General features: G+C 42.6%; 1 protein-coding gene across 1 annotated transcript; it reads right to left on the reverse strand.

The window, feature by feature from the left end:
* Positions 1–13,217: 13,217 nt before the first annotated feature.
* Positions 13,218–16,742, reverse strand: LOC127801247 (1-aminocyclopropane-1-carboxylate synthase-like). The gene is made up of 4 exons (XM_052336183.1): positions 16,432–16,742; positions 16,205–16,336; positions 15,899–16,059; positions 13,218–14,473 (listed from the first exon to the last, which is right to left on the reverse strand). The coding sequence occupies exons 1-4, from the start codon at positions 16,615–16,617 to the stop codon at positions 13,480–13,482; spliced, it is 1,473 nt and encodes a 490-aa protein (XP_052192143.1). The 5' UTR covers positions 16,618–16,742; the 3' UTR covers positions 13,218–13,479.
* Between the last annotated feature and the right edge of the window lie 252 nt (positions 16,743–16,994).

Genomic DNA, 16,994 nt, shown 5'->3' on the forward strand with positions numbered 1-16,994 from the left:
TGTTGGATACGCAAATCGAGGTTTCATCACAGTATTTAAGAATACCGAATCACTCCGTGGGAAGGTGAGTTATCTTCAAAAAATAATTTCAAAAATTTTAGAAATATGAGAATGATATTTTAGAATTTTTTATGATGAAATTGGAAGAGAGATGTATGATTGGTATTTATTATGAATTTTTTGAGGCAATAGATGCTTGAAAATTAAAGAGAAAATGAGAAATAAATAGAACATGAATTTTGAAAATTATGAGGAAATTTATGGGGCTTAGAAATATTTCTTTAGGAATTATTGAGAATAGAAATTGAGAAAATTTTATGAGGAAGTATTTATTTCATAATCTTGAGAAAATAATAGAAAGAAATGGGGGAAATTAGGAAAATTAAAGAAAAATAGAAATATGATTTTCTTAAATAATTATGATGCCCAAGGTACGCCAAGGTTCATAATTGAATACGATTGGAAGTCCGACGCAAATTTTGAGACAAAATTACGGTAGGGGCAAAATTATCTTTTTTGCAAGGTAAGTGATACTATTCAATTGGATTTAGTTTATGAAAATGGCTTGTAAGTGGTTCCACCAAAACCTTATTTTATGTAAATATTTTCATCATGTTGTCATATCTTGATGTGAACATGTCATGTGGATTGCATTTGCATGTATTGATGAGAAGTTATGCATATGAGCATGATGAGATTCACGGTCATACGTTACATGGGTTTGGGATTAGGTACTGGCATCGTTGATTTGTCAAGGGTGCACCCATACACCCCGGTCTGGAAGGGAGACTATAAAAATGGTGGGTAATCTTAAGGTGCAATCGAACCAAATATGAGAGTTATGATATTATGTGCATTGCATTCATACATATGCATTATGATGTACTCTTACTTAGATGATTCATCATCTAATGTGGACCTTGTCCCTGAAACATTCAAATGTTCCAGATAAGATTTGTAGCGAAGACATAAAAGCGGATGAATTGTAAAGACGCAAGGCATTATGAAGTTAATTTTTGTATTTAGTTCCTGTATAAGGACCCGATCATGTATCAATCGTGTTATGTTATGCTTTAAGTTATGATGTGTTATGTTTTCAAGTTATGTTGGGAAAAAAAACTTATGTCATGTTTCATGTTATGTTGAAGGACTTAAGTACTATTGTCGAATAATCTTGTGTTACTAATTTCGTTGAGACGATCATGTAATATTATTAATGTTTGAGGTATGTTGAGGTTCGATTCTTGCTTTCGCTATTAATGATTACCTAGTCTAGCATATATAGAGTAAGTAAGTTATTGATAGGCAGGTAGTAGAGAAATTTTGAAATTATATCATGATGAGTTATTAAAAAAAAAAATATAATCAAAATTTCCTAAGTTATAATATGCCCGTGGATGTGGGGTGTTACAGTTGGTATCAGAGTGAACTATAAGAAAACTTAGGAAAGATCATCAGGAACCCATGAACCTGAGGTTTAGAAAAACTTAGATTAAGAAATCTCAATTTAGAGATTCGGGGATGGATAATCGAAGTCTCAAAAGTTACTGGATTTAAGTGTGCTATAGTGAAAGTGCATGTCTAGGAATGTTCTGGCTAAGGAAAGACCTGGTATTTAAGTGTGTCTTATTGTGACCCATCTCTCTTTTCTGGGAACTTACCTGGTGTACTATTCACATACAAACACTACACAGTTACTATTTAATAATGAAAATTCAATCGATTTTTCAATGTTTGCATGGAAGAAGATTACCTCGAGCAGTTTTGGGTGACCTATTGGATCTTTCGTTGGGTTGATAGTGAACCGGTGGCGGAAGACATCTTCAGCAGCCTAAATGTCCTCGAGGATATCTTAAGAGACATACCGCCCAGCAGCTACGCACAACCAAACCTGATTCATGCCCAAATGGAATTCCTGATCAATCACTTGGAAGGTGATTGGAAAGCCTTAGCTGAAGGGATCCGTCACGAAGGCAATCATGTGTCCTTATATCTCTTCTATCAGTAACTTCGTGATGACGCCGCCCTCATCTACGAGGAGGCTATAATAGAAGATGAAGACTCAGATGGGGAATGGGACGCTGATAAGGCAGCCCTAGCCAACGAGATGGGTATCGACGACTTCAGCTCTGATGATGATGGGGAAGGGCGACTGTACTCGACGATCTTGATGGACCAGAAGTCGAGTCCGGGGACGAGGCAATGGACGATGATGCTTGGATTTGGAAATCATTCCGTTCATAGAAAAAGCCTCGGAATGATGTTTATTTAATAATGTGTCGATTGTGTATTTTGTTGTCTTATTACCTTAAGTAATGTCAAATGTTGGAACCTAAAGAACTAAAATTGTTTTTAAGGAAATTTCCATGGAATGAGATGTTGTCTTTCTTTTCAGATGGTAAATACACGGCAAGCAATACAACCTATGACATCAAATTACCAAAGAGGTACTGACGTCCAACGACATACCTGAAGGTAGCTCAAGTCAGGAGGAAGAGAGATCAAATAGAAATTGTTTGGATCAAATCGAGAGAATTGTGAGAAGCATGGCAGGGGTCATGCATGTAACACCCCGCCTCGCTGGGTATGTCACTATAAGGGTATTTTTGGGAATCTTTTTTTTTAAATAACATCATCACGTGCTGTGCTTCATGAACCTTCACATGCAAACACAAGATCCCGAAAACCCCAGTCTTGCCCGTTTAACTTAACAAGATTAATAATCTTAACAACTAAACGAGACATGTCATAATGCAGTAGATACATTAACATCAAACACCGAGATTCTTACATAGTATTTCCATAACAAAATACGTAATACAGATAACCCAATGACAACAACGTTATCGTACAACTATTCAAACACAAGTTGGAATACATACTAAAACCCCCAAAGGTTACAACGACTATCAATCTAAGCACCATTAACTTCCAACCGGCCATATCCTTGCCCTCGCAGCAGTCCCTGGCTGGAACATTGAACGTTCCAGGGGCATAACCCAGGTTAGATGACAAAACATCTAAGTGATGACATGAAACAGTTTACAAAATGCATGAAAGGCATACGAGCATGGCATACACAGACAAAACGACAACATGCAAACACGTCTATCTTGAGAAATCTCCCTAACATACTCAACCTCCCATGAAAAACACCATTCCACACACCGTTGAGGTTGACCTTGCCGCGACATACTTAATCCTTGAGTGCCCTACCGTGTCACTCGTTCACCTAGATTAACCTTGTCTCATTCTCAAGCAGACCCCATCCCATCCTATATGGACCCAACAACGACACGAAAATCAACACCCCGATGATATGAAAATCACACGCCATGCACCGACTCTTTTTTAAGTAAAAACAGGTGATGCAATATACCACATGTTCAATATGCATATGATGCCATAAGTACATAAATAAAATGCCTTTGCAAAACAACCCAAGTTCCGGAGGGTAAATCCACTCACTAGAACTGGTCTAATTGCGTGTAACCTAGGTTCAGGAGGGTAACACCGCCCACCTGAACCCATTACACACATTCCAACACATTTTCAAGATAAGAGGTAACGCTAGAATCGAACCACTCACCTTATTCGAAAAGTTGATTTTTACCTCGTAATTCGTGCTAAGCCTCGAAATGCGCATTTGAATAATTTTCCGGCTTTGGCACGCTCTTCTAGCCTCAAATTAATCCTCAAAATTTTCTAGGATTTTATTGGAAATTTTCTCCAATTTTTCCCAATTTTTCTTCCTATTTTCCCATTTTTCCTTTTTTTTTTTTTTCTTTTTCTTTCTTCCACTTCATCTTCCTCCCGCCCACCTCTGTTTCTTCCTGTGCGCGAACCAGCGCTCACGGGCATGCGGCTGTCGCCGCTTGGCCTTCCACCGGCCCCCCGTCGGCCACCACGGCTTGCAAACGCCGCCGTGCGTCGCCTCCGGCCGCCCCAGCGTGAATCCGGCCTCCATCTTCGCTGCTCGCGGCTCCTGCGTGCTGCCGCCATGCTGTAGCAATGGCAGCTCCGCGGCTGCAATGGCCACTTCCGCCCACGCCAGTAGCCTCCTCGGACGCCCACCGGTCACCATCGAACCTTGCTGCAGCTGCTTCGTGTGTTGGCCGCCCTCCGCCCGCTGTTCAGTTGCTGTGAGCTTCGCGCACGTGCTGCCATGGCCGCGGCTTGCGACCATGGTTCTTATCCGCCCATTGCAGCCAACTTCGATCGCTTCCAGCCACCCCCTCGATCACTCGGTCCCTGCTCGTCACCAAACTCTCTCTCGGCCAGCATCATCTTGCTCTGTTTCGGCCATCGTCGCTTGCTGCCATTTTTCCATTTCCTTTCCTGCCATTTGCTCTTAATTTGCTCCCTATTTATAGGCTCTCCACCAACTTAACTGCCTTGGGTGCCACTCATGCATCCACTTGCATCAAAACTTGGCCATTACTCCAAGAAATTTTGGCCATGAACCTTCTCGGAAGCTGCCACAGCACACACGCACATATGCATATATATGTATATCTATATATATTACACTATTAATATAAAGAAATTACACTTTAACCCCCTAATTTCAATCTTAATTTCACTTAGGCAATTCCCTTATTGCAACTATACCCTTAAATATCGAATTAATTTACATTTCAATACCGAAAACGTAAAATTAATAATCCAAGATTACTCGATAAAGACGATTTCGCCCTAGAGTCCTCATCGGGCTATTGTTTCTTAAGAAAAATTGGAGCCCCCTCAGTCTTCTGTTGACTTCCCGGAAGTGCCCTATGACAATTCAGTTTATGAGCCGAATTTGCAGCTGCATTTTGGCTGTACCAAAAACTATTCCCGATCTCACTTCTTTTATCACTAAAAATCATAATTCGAATCATTTGTCAATACTATACCATTTTCCTTGGCTATCTAGGGTCCGAGGTACTCCCTTTGTTTGATTCAGTCGCTTATAACTGTGATAGTGTACCCTAAACCCTCATTCTTTTGATAATTCTAGTTATACCCTTCATCTAATACCATTTATACCCTTAATAATTTTTCGAATATTACAATGCAAGGGATGCAGACCCAAAGCGGGAGTCCATCATGCATGTTGGACCTATACCGCCGACAAAACCCAACCGTTTTCCAAGGAAAGCTTGGAGCCGATCCCAGTGAAGGAGAGTTCTAGATCGAATAGACTGAGAAGTTGCTCGACCATCTCCACTACGGAGATGACGGGAAGGTGAATTGTGCGACTTTTATGCTGCAAGGCGAAGCCAAACGATGGTGAAAGGGAGTGAAGAGGGCTATGGCCGCCCCAACATCAGCAAGGACACCCTACGTCAGCTGGGAGCAATTCAACGACAAATACTTTCCGCTTTGCTTGAGGATGGCCAAGGAAATAGAGTTCATGGATCTAAAATAGGCAGGGGTGATGAACGTGACTCAATATGAAGACACATTCACCCGACTGATTAAATATATGCCAATATAAGAGACGAATGAGAGAATCAAGGCGCAGAAGTTTCTGGGAGGGCTAAAGCTAAGGATTCAAAAGACACTCAGTAATATAAGTATGGAGTCCTATGCTGAAGTAGTACGGCAAGCAATGGCTGCCAAGGCAAATTGGGATCGAATTGACTCTATTCAAGGAGCCAATCAACAAACCTCCAAGAACAAGTCAAGTACAGGGAAAATGTTGGAGCCCAAAAAACCCCAGTTCAAGCCCGAAAAGCCTTGCGTGAAATGAGACAAACTACATACTGGAAGGCCTTGCAGGCAAGGAATGAGTGGTTGTTACACCTATGGGGACGAAGAACACCTCAGCCAAGAATGCCCAAAGAGAGGAACAATTTTCTTCAATTGTCACCACCTGAGGCATTTGTCAAGGGACTGCCCAAAACCAAGACTGTCAAAACAGATTCAGGTGCCAACATTGAATTCTAGAGCTCAGCAAAGAAGAGTGCTCAATTTGACACGTCAAGACACGGCTGAGGATCCGATCGTCATCCAACGTACCATGTTTACCTCTGATTTCCCTATGCATGTTTTGATAGATTTAGGAGCAAGTCATTCCTTTATTTCACATGCATTATCCGAAATACTAGGGAAAAAACTAAAGAATCTAAATTGTCGTATGATAGTAGCAACCCCTATGGGGAAGTCTCTAGAAACCTCGTCAGGATATAAAAATAAAAAAATTCAGATAAGGGAAGCTGAGTTCTTAGTGGATTTAATTCTTCTTGAATTTCGAGACTTCAATATAATTCTAGGAATGGATTTCCTAACTAAGTACGATGCCACCTTGGATTGTAAGGCCAAGGTAGTTAGTCTCAAGAATGGAAACTCAATTATTAAATTTCAAGGACAAGGTGGAATAAACGAAAGGAAATGAGTCTCAGCCCTAAAGGCAAATAAAATGTTACGAAAAAGAGCTTTTGGGTATCTGGCATATATTCAAGAAAATATATAAGTCCCTGTAGGAGTAAGTGATGTGTTAATTGTTAAAGAATTGGGAGATGTGTTTCTTGAGGATTTACCGATTGCCCCCTCAACGAGATGTTGAGTTTTCAATAGAGATTGTGCCAGGGGCTAACCCCATCTCCATACCACCCTATAGGATGGCTCCCGTAGAATTGAGAGAATTGAAGATCCAACTTCAAGAATTGTTGGATAAAGGATTTATTAGACCCATTATGTCACCTTGGGGGGCGCCAATCCTTTTTGTCAAGAAGAAAGATGGAAGTTTGAGGATGTGTGTGGATTATCAGTAGTTAAATAAGGTGACCATCAAGAACAAATACCCGTTTCCAAGGATTGATGAGTTATTTGACCAGTTGCAAGGTGCGAAGGTCTTTTCAAAAATAGACTTGAGATCGGGGTACTATCAATTGAGGATCAAAGATGTCGATATACCCAAAACAGCATTTCGATCTCGGTATGGTCATTACGAATTCCTAGTCATGCCATTTGAATTAACCAACGCCCCAGCGGCATTCATGGACATGATGAACCAAGTTTTTAAGCCATATTTGGACAAATTAATAATAGTATTCATAGACGATATTTTGGTTTACCCATCTTTCGAGGAAGAACATGAGAACTACCTGAGGATTGTACTACAGACGTTGAGGGAAAAAAGTTATATGCCAAGTTTACCAAGTGTGAATTTTGGCTAAAACATGTGGCTTTCTTGGGGCATGTCATATCGACTGAAGGAATATCCATTGACCCATCGAAAGTATCGGCAGTAAAAGAATGGAGCCAGCCCAGCACCGTTACCGAAATCAAGAGTTTCCTAGGGTTGGTCGGGTATTACAGAAAGTTCATAGAAGGGTTCTCAAAGATAGCCTCACCCTTTACAAAGCTAACTCAAAAGTGGGTGAAGTTTGAATGGAACGAGCAATGTGAAAGGAGTTTTCAGACGCTCAAAGAAAGACTCACAACTGTCCGGTTCTAGCCATGGTTTAAAGGAGGACTGAGTCTGGCTCGAGGTCCTGTGATCCTATTTAATACAAGGCATGGCTCGATAGGGCCGAGACAGGCTCGAGGCACCTAGAGTAGGGACGGGGCTGTGCCCGAGGTTCAAGCGGGGCTGACTAACCATGTCAGTCTGGGTCTTAAGCATGGTTTAAAGGAGGACCGAGTCTGGCTCGAGGTCTTATGCGCCTATCTAATACAAAACGTGGCTCGATATGGCCGAGGCAAGCTCGAGGCACCTAAAGCAAGGACAGGGCTGTGCCTGAGGTCCCCATGGGGCGGACCCATGTCATTCTGGGTCCCGAGCATGGTTTAAAGGAGGACCAAGTCTGGCTCAAGGTCTTATGTGCCTGTCTGATACAAGGCGTAGCTCGATAGAGCCAAGGCAATCTTGAGGCGCCTAGAGTAGGGACGGGGTTGTGCCCGAAGTCCCTGTGAGGCAGACTGACCATGTCGGTTTAGGTCTCAAGCATGGTTTAAAGGAGGATCAAGTCTGGCTCGAGGTCCTACGTGTCTGTCTGATACAAGACGTGGTTCGATAGGGCCAAGCCAGGCTTGAGGCGTTTAGAATAGGGACGAGGCCGTGCCCGAGGTCCGCGCGGGGCGGACTAACCATGTCGGTCTGGGTCCTGAGCACAATTTAAAGAAAGACTGTGTCTGGTTCGAGGTCCTATGCATCTGTCTGATACAAGGCGTGGCTCGATAGGGCCGAGCCTAGCTCAAGGCGCCTAGAGTAATGACGGGGTTATACCTAAGGTTCGCACGGGGCAAACTGACCATGTCGGTCTAGGTCCCGAGTACAGTTTAAAAGATGATAGAGTTTGGCTCGAGGTCCTGTGTGTCTATATGATACAAGGCATGGCTCAACAGAGCCGAGGCAGGCTCTAGGAGCCTAGAGCGAGGATAGGGTTGTGCCCGAGGTCCGCGCAGGGTAAACTAACCATGTCGGTCTGGGTCCCAAGCACGGTTTAAAGAATAACCAAGTCTGGCTAGAGGTCCTGTGCGCTTGTCTAATACAAGGCGTGGCTCAATAGGGCAGAGGCAAGCTCGAGGCGCTTAGAGCAGTGACGGGGCTATGCTCGAGGTCAGTGCAGGGCCGACTAGCCATGTCAGTCTGGGTCCAAAGCTTGGTTTAAAGGAGGACCGTGTCTAACTCGAGGTCCTGTGAGCCTGTCTAATACAAGGCGTGACTTTGGGATCTGATCGAGGTAGACTCGAGGTCCAATGGGCCTATTTGTTACAAGGCAGGATTTTGGGATTAGGCCGAGGTAGCCTCGAAGTTCGATATACCTATTAACACTTGTATTTGAATTTTTTAGTAAAATGTGGGGATTTTGGAATACCTTGTTTCTTTGGTTGGCTTTACGAGTGGTTCGTCCTAATATTCGTCTTTGTTGGCTCGTGCATTAAGTGAGCTGAGGTTGTGAATGACTTGGTTTCGTATTTAGTTGGCCGGGCGAGGCCGAGGTGATCCGGGTTGAGGCGATCTCAGGGTGATGGGAAAATAGGGATATGTAGAGGGTTATTGGTTACTGCCAAAGGAAAAATCGTGTTTGCGCTTTGTGAAGATGCGACAAGTAATAAGCAAAAGTAACCGTCTTTATTTAGTAAGGCGTATTGGAACAATGAGTCCCCGAAAGGATGGCTGCCTAATTATGGTACGCCTTTGCTTCCCCATGCCTCTCGATCTAAGTAAAGGTTTGTTCTTGGGCTTAGCTAGGTGGCGGGCTCCATTCCTGATGCTAATCAGGTGAGGTACCTTTAATATAGACGGTTTGCTCTGGGCAAGGGTCCGGTCCTTCAAGGTGGGGTTCTGTTACAGGCTGATAATGATCATATGTTGGTCGATTTTGCTTTTCTAACTTTGCCATGTGCATACTAGGGTGCGGGGCTTAGCTACTTGTTCATACCGCTTGACTGCTACTCTTGGGAGTTTTATTTCCCTTATTATCCCTGTCGAGCTCAGGGCTTTGAACCTTGAGGCTGCTATGGTATATAGCATTGTCAAGCCTCTTTCTGATCGGCGTGAACGGCTCCGACTTTGGTGTCTGACACTGGGAACTTCATGGTTAGATGGGGAGTGGGTACCATTGCACCTAAGTTGTTGAGAGAGGGGCGGCCAAGCAGTGCGTTGTATGGTGTCCGACAATCAATGACTAGATATCGGATATGGATTGTTTTGACGATAGGAGCTGTCTCGAATGAAGTTAGTAAGTTGACGTAGCCCCTGACGCTTACCTGTTCTCCAAAAAAAACCAATCAGATTCTCATCAAATGGTCTTAGCTCGCTGTCGGAGATTCACATTTTCTTTAGGGTTGGCAAGTATAGCAGGTCAGCCGAGCTGCCCTGGTCTACGAGGACTGTCATTACCAAAAAATTCGCAGCGACGACCGAGATTACCATGAGATCATCTAGGTTTTGTCGATACCTTCAAAATCCGCCTCAATGAAGGAGATTGCAAGGTGGCGGGGAATTCTCTTTGGTTTCCTCTCTGCGCTATTTATTGACATTACCATCTGGAGGTGTCGTTTCCTTGCCGAGCTTGATTCTCCTCCGCCCATGAAGCCTCCAAGGATGGTGTCGATGACCCCAACTACTAGATTTCCTAGGAGAGGTCGGGCATTTTGCCTGCTTGGTGCCGCCTCTGAGGGCTGCGGCTCCTTTGCCTGTCCAGGTTGCCTTGCGGGGATTGCCTTTGGTCCAATCTGTAAACGTATTGACGGAGATAGCCTTCCCTGACTAGCCGTTCTATTTGGTCTTTTAAGGCGACGCATTCTTCGGTCGTATGTCTAAACATATGGTGGTAATCACACCACTTGCTGGTGTCGGTGTTGCCGCGAGGAGGTTGTTGTTCGCTGATATCCCGAAGGGGAATGACCCTAGCATTGTAGACTTCTTAAAAAATTCGATCCCGCTTTGTTGTGAGGGGGGTGTATGCATTGTAGTGCAACCGAGGTAGCTCGAGGGCCTGGAGTGGTTCTCTCTGCCCTTTGTTATGATCTCGGCTTTCTTGGTTTTGGTAGGGGTCCCTTTTGTGGTTGCGTTGATGCCTGATAAGGGGGTCCCGACTAGGGTGCCGGATACGGCTGTACTCGTAGCTCAACCTCACTGCGCTGGGCGGCCGAGGCTTCTTCCATGTTGATGTATCCTGCCGCACGCATTCTAAGATCAGCCAAGATGGTGAGGGGCTTTCGAGCCAATGAATTAGCGAAGGGACCTGCTCTTAGCCCAGCCATAATGGCATGCAATGATACTGCAGGGTTGAGATCTTTGATCTAGAGGGCTTTCTGAAAAAAACCTGTTCATGAATACTCATAGTGGCTTGTGCTCGCCCTGCTTTAGGTTGATAAGACTAGCCAATGTCTTATGATGGGCTTGGCTAGTGGAGAAATGAGTGAGAAAGTGAGTGGTTAGCTCGAAGAAGTCATGGATAGAGTTCGGCTCCAAGGACGAGAACCACAACATGGCCGACTTTCTCAGGGTGCTAGGAAAGGATCAGCACATGATCGGATCCGAGCTTCCGCTTATCAGCATGGCGGCGCAAAATGTGGTGAAAGGGTCTTGGGGGTCGGTTGTACCGTTATAAGGTTCTAGGGTGTAGGGCGTGAAAGTCGTCGGGTAAAGCGACGGCCATGATAAACTCGAAAAAAGGGTGATTGTGAGAGTACAAGGACGTGGAAGATGGGGGAATAAAGGTGTGGTTAGCCCAGTGGTGTTGGTGACGACTACCTTCTATATCACAATCGACCCACTCGTTGGGTTGGTCACGTTGCTGGTTTCAGGTTAATTCCGTAACTTGATTCTGGAGTTGCTGGACCATCTGAAGAAAGACTTCTATGATAGTTGGGTTTTTCGGGAGATGGTCGATGTCATTTGGTTCTCAGACGGGGGTGTTTCTAGTTCGCACCATGGTATGGCAATGGGGAGGTTGATTTGAAAGGTTCTAGTGAAGTTATGGGGTAGGTAAATTTTACCGAGCCCCACAGTGAGTGCCAAATGTTCCTTCCTAACCAAATTAGGACGATGGTAGTCGGGATCGCAACGGCAGGGCGCGGGCTGCGGTGACAGGTCCGTCCGGGAGGCGACTGACACCTACAAGGACACACTCGAGTGAGTAAGAGAGTAAGAAAAAAGTAGTGTATCAGTAGGTCAGAGGTCAAAACATACCTTGGCTCTGAGAAGAGCTGGCTGATATAGGAGAATAATAAGACGCCATCCTGCATGTATGCGTCGTACGTTTGTAGGTGATGGGACTGACTATCCGGCGTCGGTAGAGGTTCCCAGATGGTAACATGGTGGCGACGGAACTCTCATTAATGTGGATGAGATCTGCCATTAATGAGGATGGAATTTGAGGCGGTCGTACAGATATCTAACGGGGGTTGCAATGATGTCGTGGTAGGCTAGCGTTAGGCCAAGAGGGAGTACCAAGATTAGGCTCGAAAAGAGGGCCGAGATTGGGCTTGGGGAAGGGGCCTAGGAAAAGGACTGAGATTGGACCCGGACGATCCAATCAGAATGTTAGCTTATGTGGGATTCAAAGATGAATGCATGACAAATTGAAAACTATATGATTAACAAGGAGGGAGACAATATAGGTGCATGTGTTATATATCTCGCCAAATTGGAGATTGCCATTTGACTAAGGCAAGGAGACTTTGCCACGCAGGCAACACGTGGCAATAATATATAGGAGTTATGTTGAAGATCTAGATGACTTGGACACAATAGGCTTGTGACTAGGACAAGTCAAGGATGTGTGACTTGACATGCTTCGAGGATGCAACTGCCTGCTGCCGCGCGCGCGCGCAGAATTGATCCCTCTAAGGACTTGCCAATAGGGCGACTTGATAGGACGTGATAGGAGTTATCCGATTAGAATAGATGGTTTAAATTGAATTATAGATGTACATTAATCGTAAACTTGTGTAAGTAAGAATTAATGAGGATATTCTCATCTTTTGTGCACCAACTAATTAAGGGTTATAAATAATAAGGGGCCCCCATTAGTTGTATTCATTCCATTCCAACAGAGTCTTCAAAGTTTTCTAGTCTACAAGCTCTCTTGTTCTCTCTTTTGCTGATCTCTTGAGTTCGTTCTCTTAGTATTCATTCCCTTCCAACAGAGTCTTCACGAGTTGCAAGAAGTAGTAGTATATTCTATATATTTTTATCTTTCTCTCTAAATGATCTTTAATTTGTGCATCTCTTTTCTTAAACCCCAACATGTTATTGAGTTTTCCTTGCAAGTGGCACATGAACAAGCAAAGCTTAAAAGAGAAATGTATAATAAATGCATGTCATGTGCATGGCTAATGGCTTAATTAAAAGAGAGATTCTGGCAAAGCTTGAGTTGAATCCGCTGGTCTGACAATTCTCCATTGTCACTCTGGATTTACTTTTCTTTTTTTTTTTGCTGCCTCTAGGAGGCTTATATATCAGGTAAGTTCAGACTTCGGTTTGTTTTTTTACTATATTGAAATGATGATGTGTGAATTTATATCAAATAATTTGGAACTTTTTTTATGAACATTAATAATATTTTTATTCCAATCCCGGTAATTGTATAATTAATTCATTAATAAAAGTAATTTGAACACATAAATGTTAATTACTTCAATGATAGTATTAATTAAGTAATAAAAAGTTTTACATAAGAGTTTTGGAAATTAATTAGGACTTCAATATATCCATGAAGGTGGAAAATTAAATAGGAGATGGGGTCTGATATGATCTGATACTGCACACAACACAAGAGAACTTCATTCATTCATTTCCACTAAGAAATTTGCTTAATAATTAAGATGAACAAACAACATGCATGCATGATTAGAATGGATTGGCCAGGCATGCATGCAGAGATGATACAAATTACCGAACTAAAGAATAAACCAACTTCCCCTTCCCTTTTCCTAATTAACTGCCAAACGTTAACGGCAGCGCTTGCGCAGACGAGTTAATTATTATAACCCCCCAAAAAGAAAAGAGAAGAGAAATTGTAGCAATATATTGAATCAAGTTTGAGCTCGAAGCATAGAGGAGTGAGGCGACAACACGTGAGGCGAAAGGCAGCCATCCTCGTATATTCGTCCCGACGAGAAGCTCAGCCGGAGGTTCTTCTGCCACTGCTTCTTCTTCTTCTCCGGCGCCGCCTTTCCGGTCCCCTTCTTCTCATTCACGAACGTCCGGATTCTCTGCAGCGCCACTTGCACCGTCTCGTCGTCCATGTTTGCGAAGCAGACTCTGAACCAGCCCGGCTCCGAGCAATGGAACGACGAGCCTGGCGAGACATTCAGCTTCACTTGGTTGATTATCAGTTTCCAGAGCTCAGTTTCGGCCTCGAAAGTCGCTTCTTTCAGCAGCGGCCTCAAGTCCATCCAGCAAAACAGGCCGGCGTTGCCTTCTAAGCATTTGATCTCCACTTCCTTCAGCCCTTCCGTGAAGATTCTGTGCCTCTTTTCCAGCCTTCTCGAGCTCTCGCAGATGAACCTCTCCACGAACTCATCGTCAGAGAGCATCGAAGCAAGAAGGTGCTGCGTCTGGGACGAAACCAAGCCGAAGCTCGACATCTTCCGGGCGGAGGTCACCACTTTGTCGTTGTAAGAGTAAACGATGCCGACCCTAAATCCAGGCATCCCCATGTCCTTGGACAAACTGTAAACGACATGAATCAAGTCTAGGTTGCAGTCCATTTCCTGGATGATCTCCGAAACGCTGATGAATTCGGGCTGCTTAAAGACGGTGGCGGCGTAGATTTCGTCGCAGACGAAGTGGATGTTCTTGTCGTTGACGAAGGATACTAAGCTTTTGAGAGTGTTTCTGTCCATGATAGTGCCCAGTGGATTGGATGGATTTCCTATGATCAAGCCCTTTACTCTGATGTTGGATTCTGAAGCTTTCTCATACGCCTCTTCCAGTGCCTCTCTGGTGATTCTGAAGCTGTCGGAGCTCTTACATTCAACCGGCAGCAGCTTCACTCCGGTTCGCCATCTTAGGTCTCGATCAAATCTGGAACGAAAATAGGCAAGCATGTGAGTGATGATGACTGAAAAAAGGACAATATTCACCCAATTCGTAATTAATCTAGCTAGTGGTTGCACAAATAAGCTCCATGTCTTTGAATTTTAGTGATTTCTTATTCGGTCTCTCAGTCTCAGTGATGTAATTTTATTTATTTATGATAAAAAAAAGGTAGAATTTTTAAAAAATAATAAAAATATTTTAAATATAAATTTTCTGTATACATGGATATATATATACATATAGATTTCTTTTATTTGTTTCATATATAATAATACAGATGTAAATTTACTTGTTGTGCAAGTTCCTAAAGTTGACCAGTTTGTCTTTCCAATGTTCTTTTGGTCCTGTATCAGAGTTCAACTTTGAATTTAACTCTACTTTTTCTACTTTTTTATTACACTTTTGCATTTTTCAGTTTTATTAGCACTAACTCTAGGCTTATTCTCCCACGGGATGCATTCCACATTTTAATAATATATATATATTCCTTAAAACCATATCAAAGTCTCTATCTATATGATGGGTCGCCATTTAAATATCTTATTACAATTGGTATCAAATTAAGATATTAATTGACTGTTATACAGCATAAAATAATCAAAATTTTCACCAGGAATTTCAAACAAAATAAAATTGGGGCACTAATTAAGGCGGTAGATAGATAATAACTAGACTAATGCATAATGAGTCGACTCCACGTGGATGAAGTGGTCATAAGGTGGACTTAGATTATGTCTCCTTGGACAGAATTTGTAGACTAAATAAAGGTCGTGGATTGGAGGGCAGTTACGGCAAAACAAACTATATTAATAATTAATTTGTGGCAGGGAGTTTCTTGGCAGCTGCTGTCTGGAATTTGAAGTTCAAAAAAGGAGCTTTTTGTATCAGAAATTGCTCGAGTAGTTTCTTCTTCTAAACCAACTCCAGAAAGAGACGTGGTTGACCAATTTAATGTATTCAACAACCCATATAATTCTGTCCACCTTGGTCTCCTTTCGATTGCGACGTTATCTGTTTTTTAATAGAAGTTTCATACAGAATAATACTTACGGCTTTCCATGGTAACGTCTTTATCATATATATTTTTAAAGAAAATAATTTATATAGAGAGAATAATACATCTTTGCATGATACTTTTTCATCACGTTTTTCAGTAAAAATTTGGCGTGGCATGATTGTTGCGATGCCGATCTATATTATATAGTTCTGATATCGTACGTGCATTTGCATGTTTAATAATGGCAAAGCAATGGTAAGGGTACTGATCTTGCTTGATGTTAATTAGTTATTAAGAAACCAAGAGAAGAGATTAATGAAAGAACAAACAAGAGTGGTCGATGAATTTATATATGTTGTGCACATTTTAAGAAATTAATTTATAGCAATAATAAAAAAATAAATGGTACTTACGCTGGATAGTAAGGTGAAGGAACGAGAAATGCATCGCCGGGATCAGCCAGACAGAACATCAACAGTTCATTAGCTCCAGTTGCTCCCCCGCCCATCACTATCCTCTCTGGATCGAACTCCGCCCTTCCACCTCTTGCTTTTCCCATGAACTTAGCTACAGCCTAAAAACCAGAACAGAATTCAAAAAGCCAAACATATATAGTACATCGTCAGAGAACACCTCAACTATATATATATATATATATATTTCCAGTTTTGGAAACACAAGAAGAAGGTATGATGGTATATATATAGTACTGATCTTACATTTCTAAACTCCGGCAAGCCGTGATAATCCTGGAAGTTGGCGATTTCCTTGAACATGTGCACTCCTTCAGTGGTGCAGATTGATGCTCTTTGGTTTTTCTTCATCCAGTCTTCGATTAGGTCAGAGGATAGCTGCATCAAGAAGAATTAAAGAATTGAAATTAACCCAAGAACTAATGCATCTAAAGAAACTCAAAGATAAGTGATATATATATATATATATATACCTGGTTTTCAGCGAGACCCATTTGGATGACTCCATTAGGGTTCTGGGTAAGATGAAAAGGATTATCATCGTAGGCCTTCCAGCCATGGAAGTAGAGAGAATTCTCTCCATGTTCATCGTTGGTTGCAATCTTGGACAAAAGCCCATGATGATGATTCCCAGACCCAGTAGTATTCATCATGGTCATCTACGAAGAATGAATTCTATTACTCGTGTCACTCAACTCTCGATCGATGTGTGTTGAAAGTATGTGTATAAATGAGTTGCTTGTTTAGCAATGCAGTGACCAGCGAACAGGAGAGATGGGTATTTATAGGCGGGCTAGAGAGAATCATCAAAGAAACGGAATTAAATAAGCATGTATGTAGAGAAAAGTCCACTGCAATTTTCTAAGGGTTGAAAGAAGAGAGAAAAGGGAGAATCATAATAAAAATAGTAATAATAATAATAATATGAATATGAAAGACTGACGGTGCATGGTGGTGGTGGCCGGTTGGCTGGATCGTAAGAGCTTGCGTGTGCGTGGGCAAACTCGTGATTCAAGCAGCACTGGGTGGCCACGTG

The sequence above is a fragment of the Diospyros lotus genome, chromosome 5 (genome assembly GCF_014633365.1).
Source record: "Diospyros lotus cultivar Yz01 chromosome 5, ASM1463336v1, whole genome shotgun sequence".
Lineage (NCBI taxonomy): Eukaryota > Viridiplantae > Streptophyta > Magnoliopsida > Ericales > Ebenaceae > Diospyros > Diospyros lotus.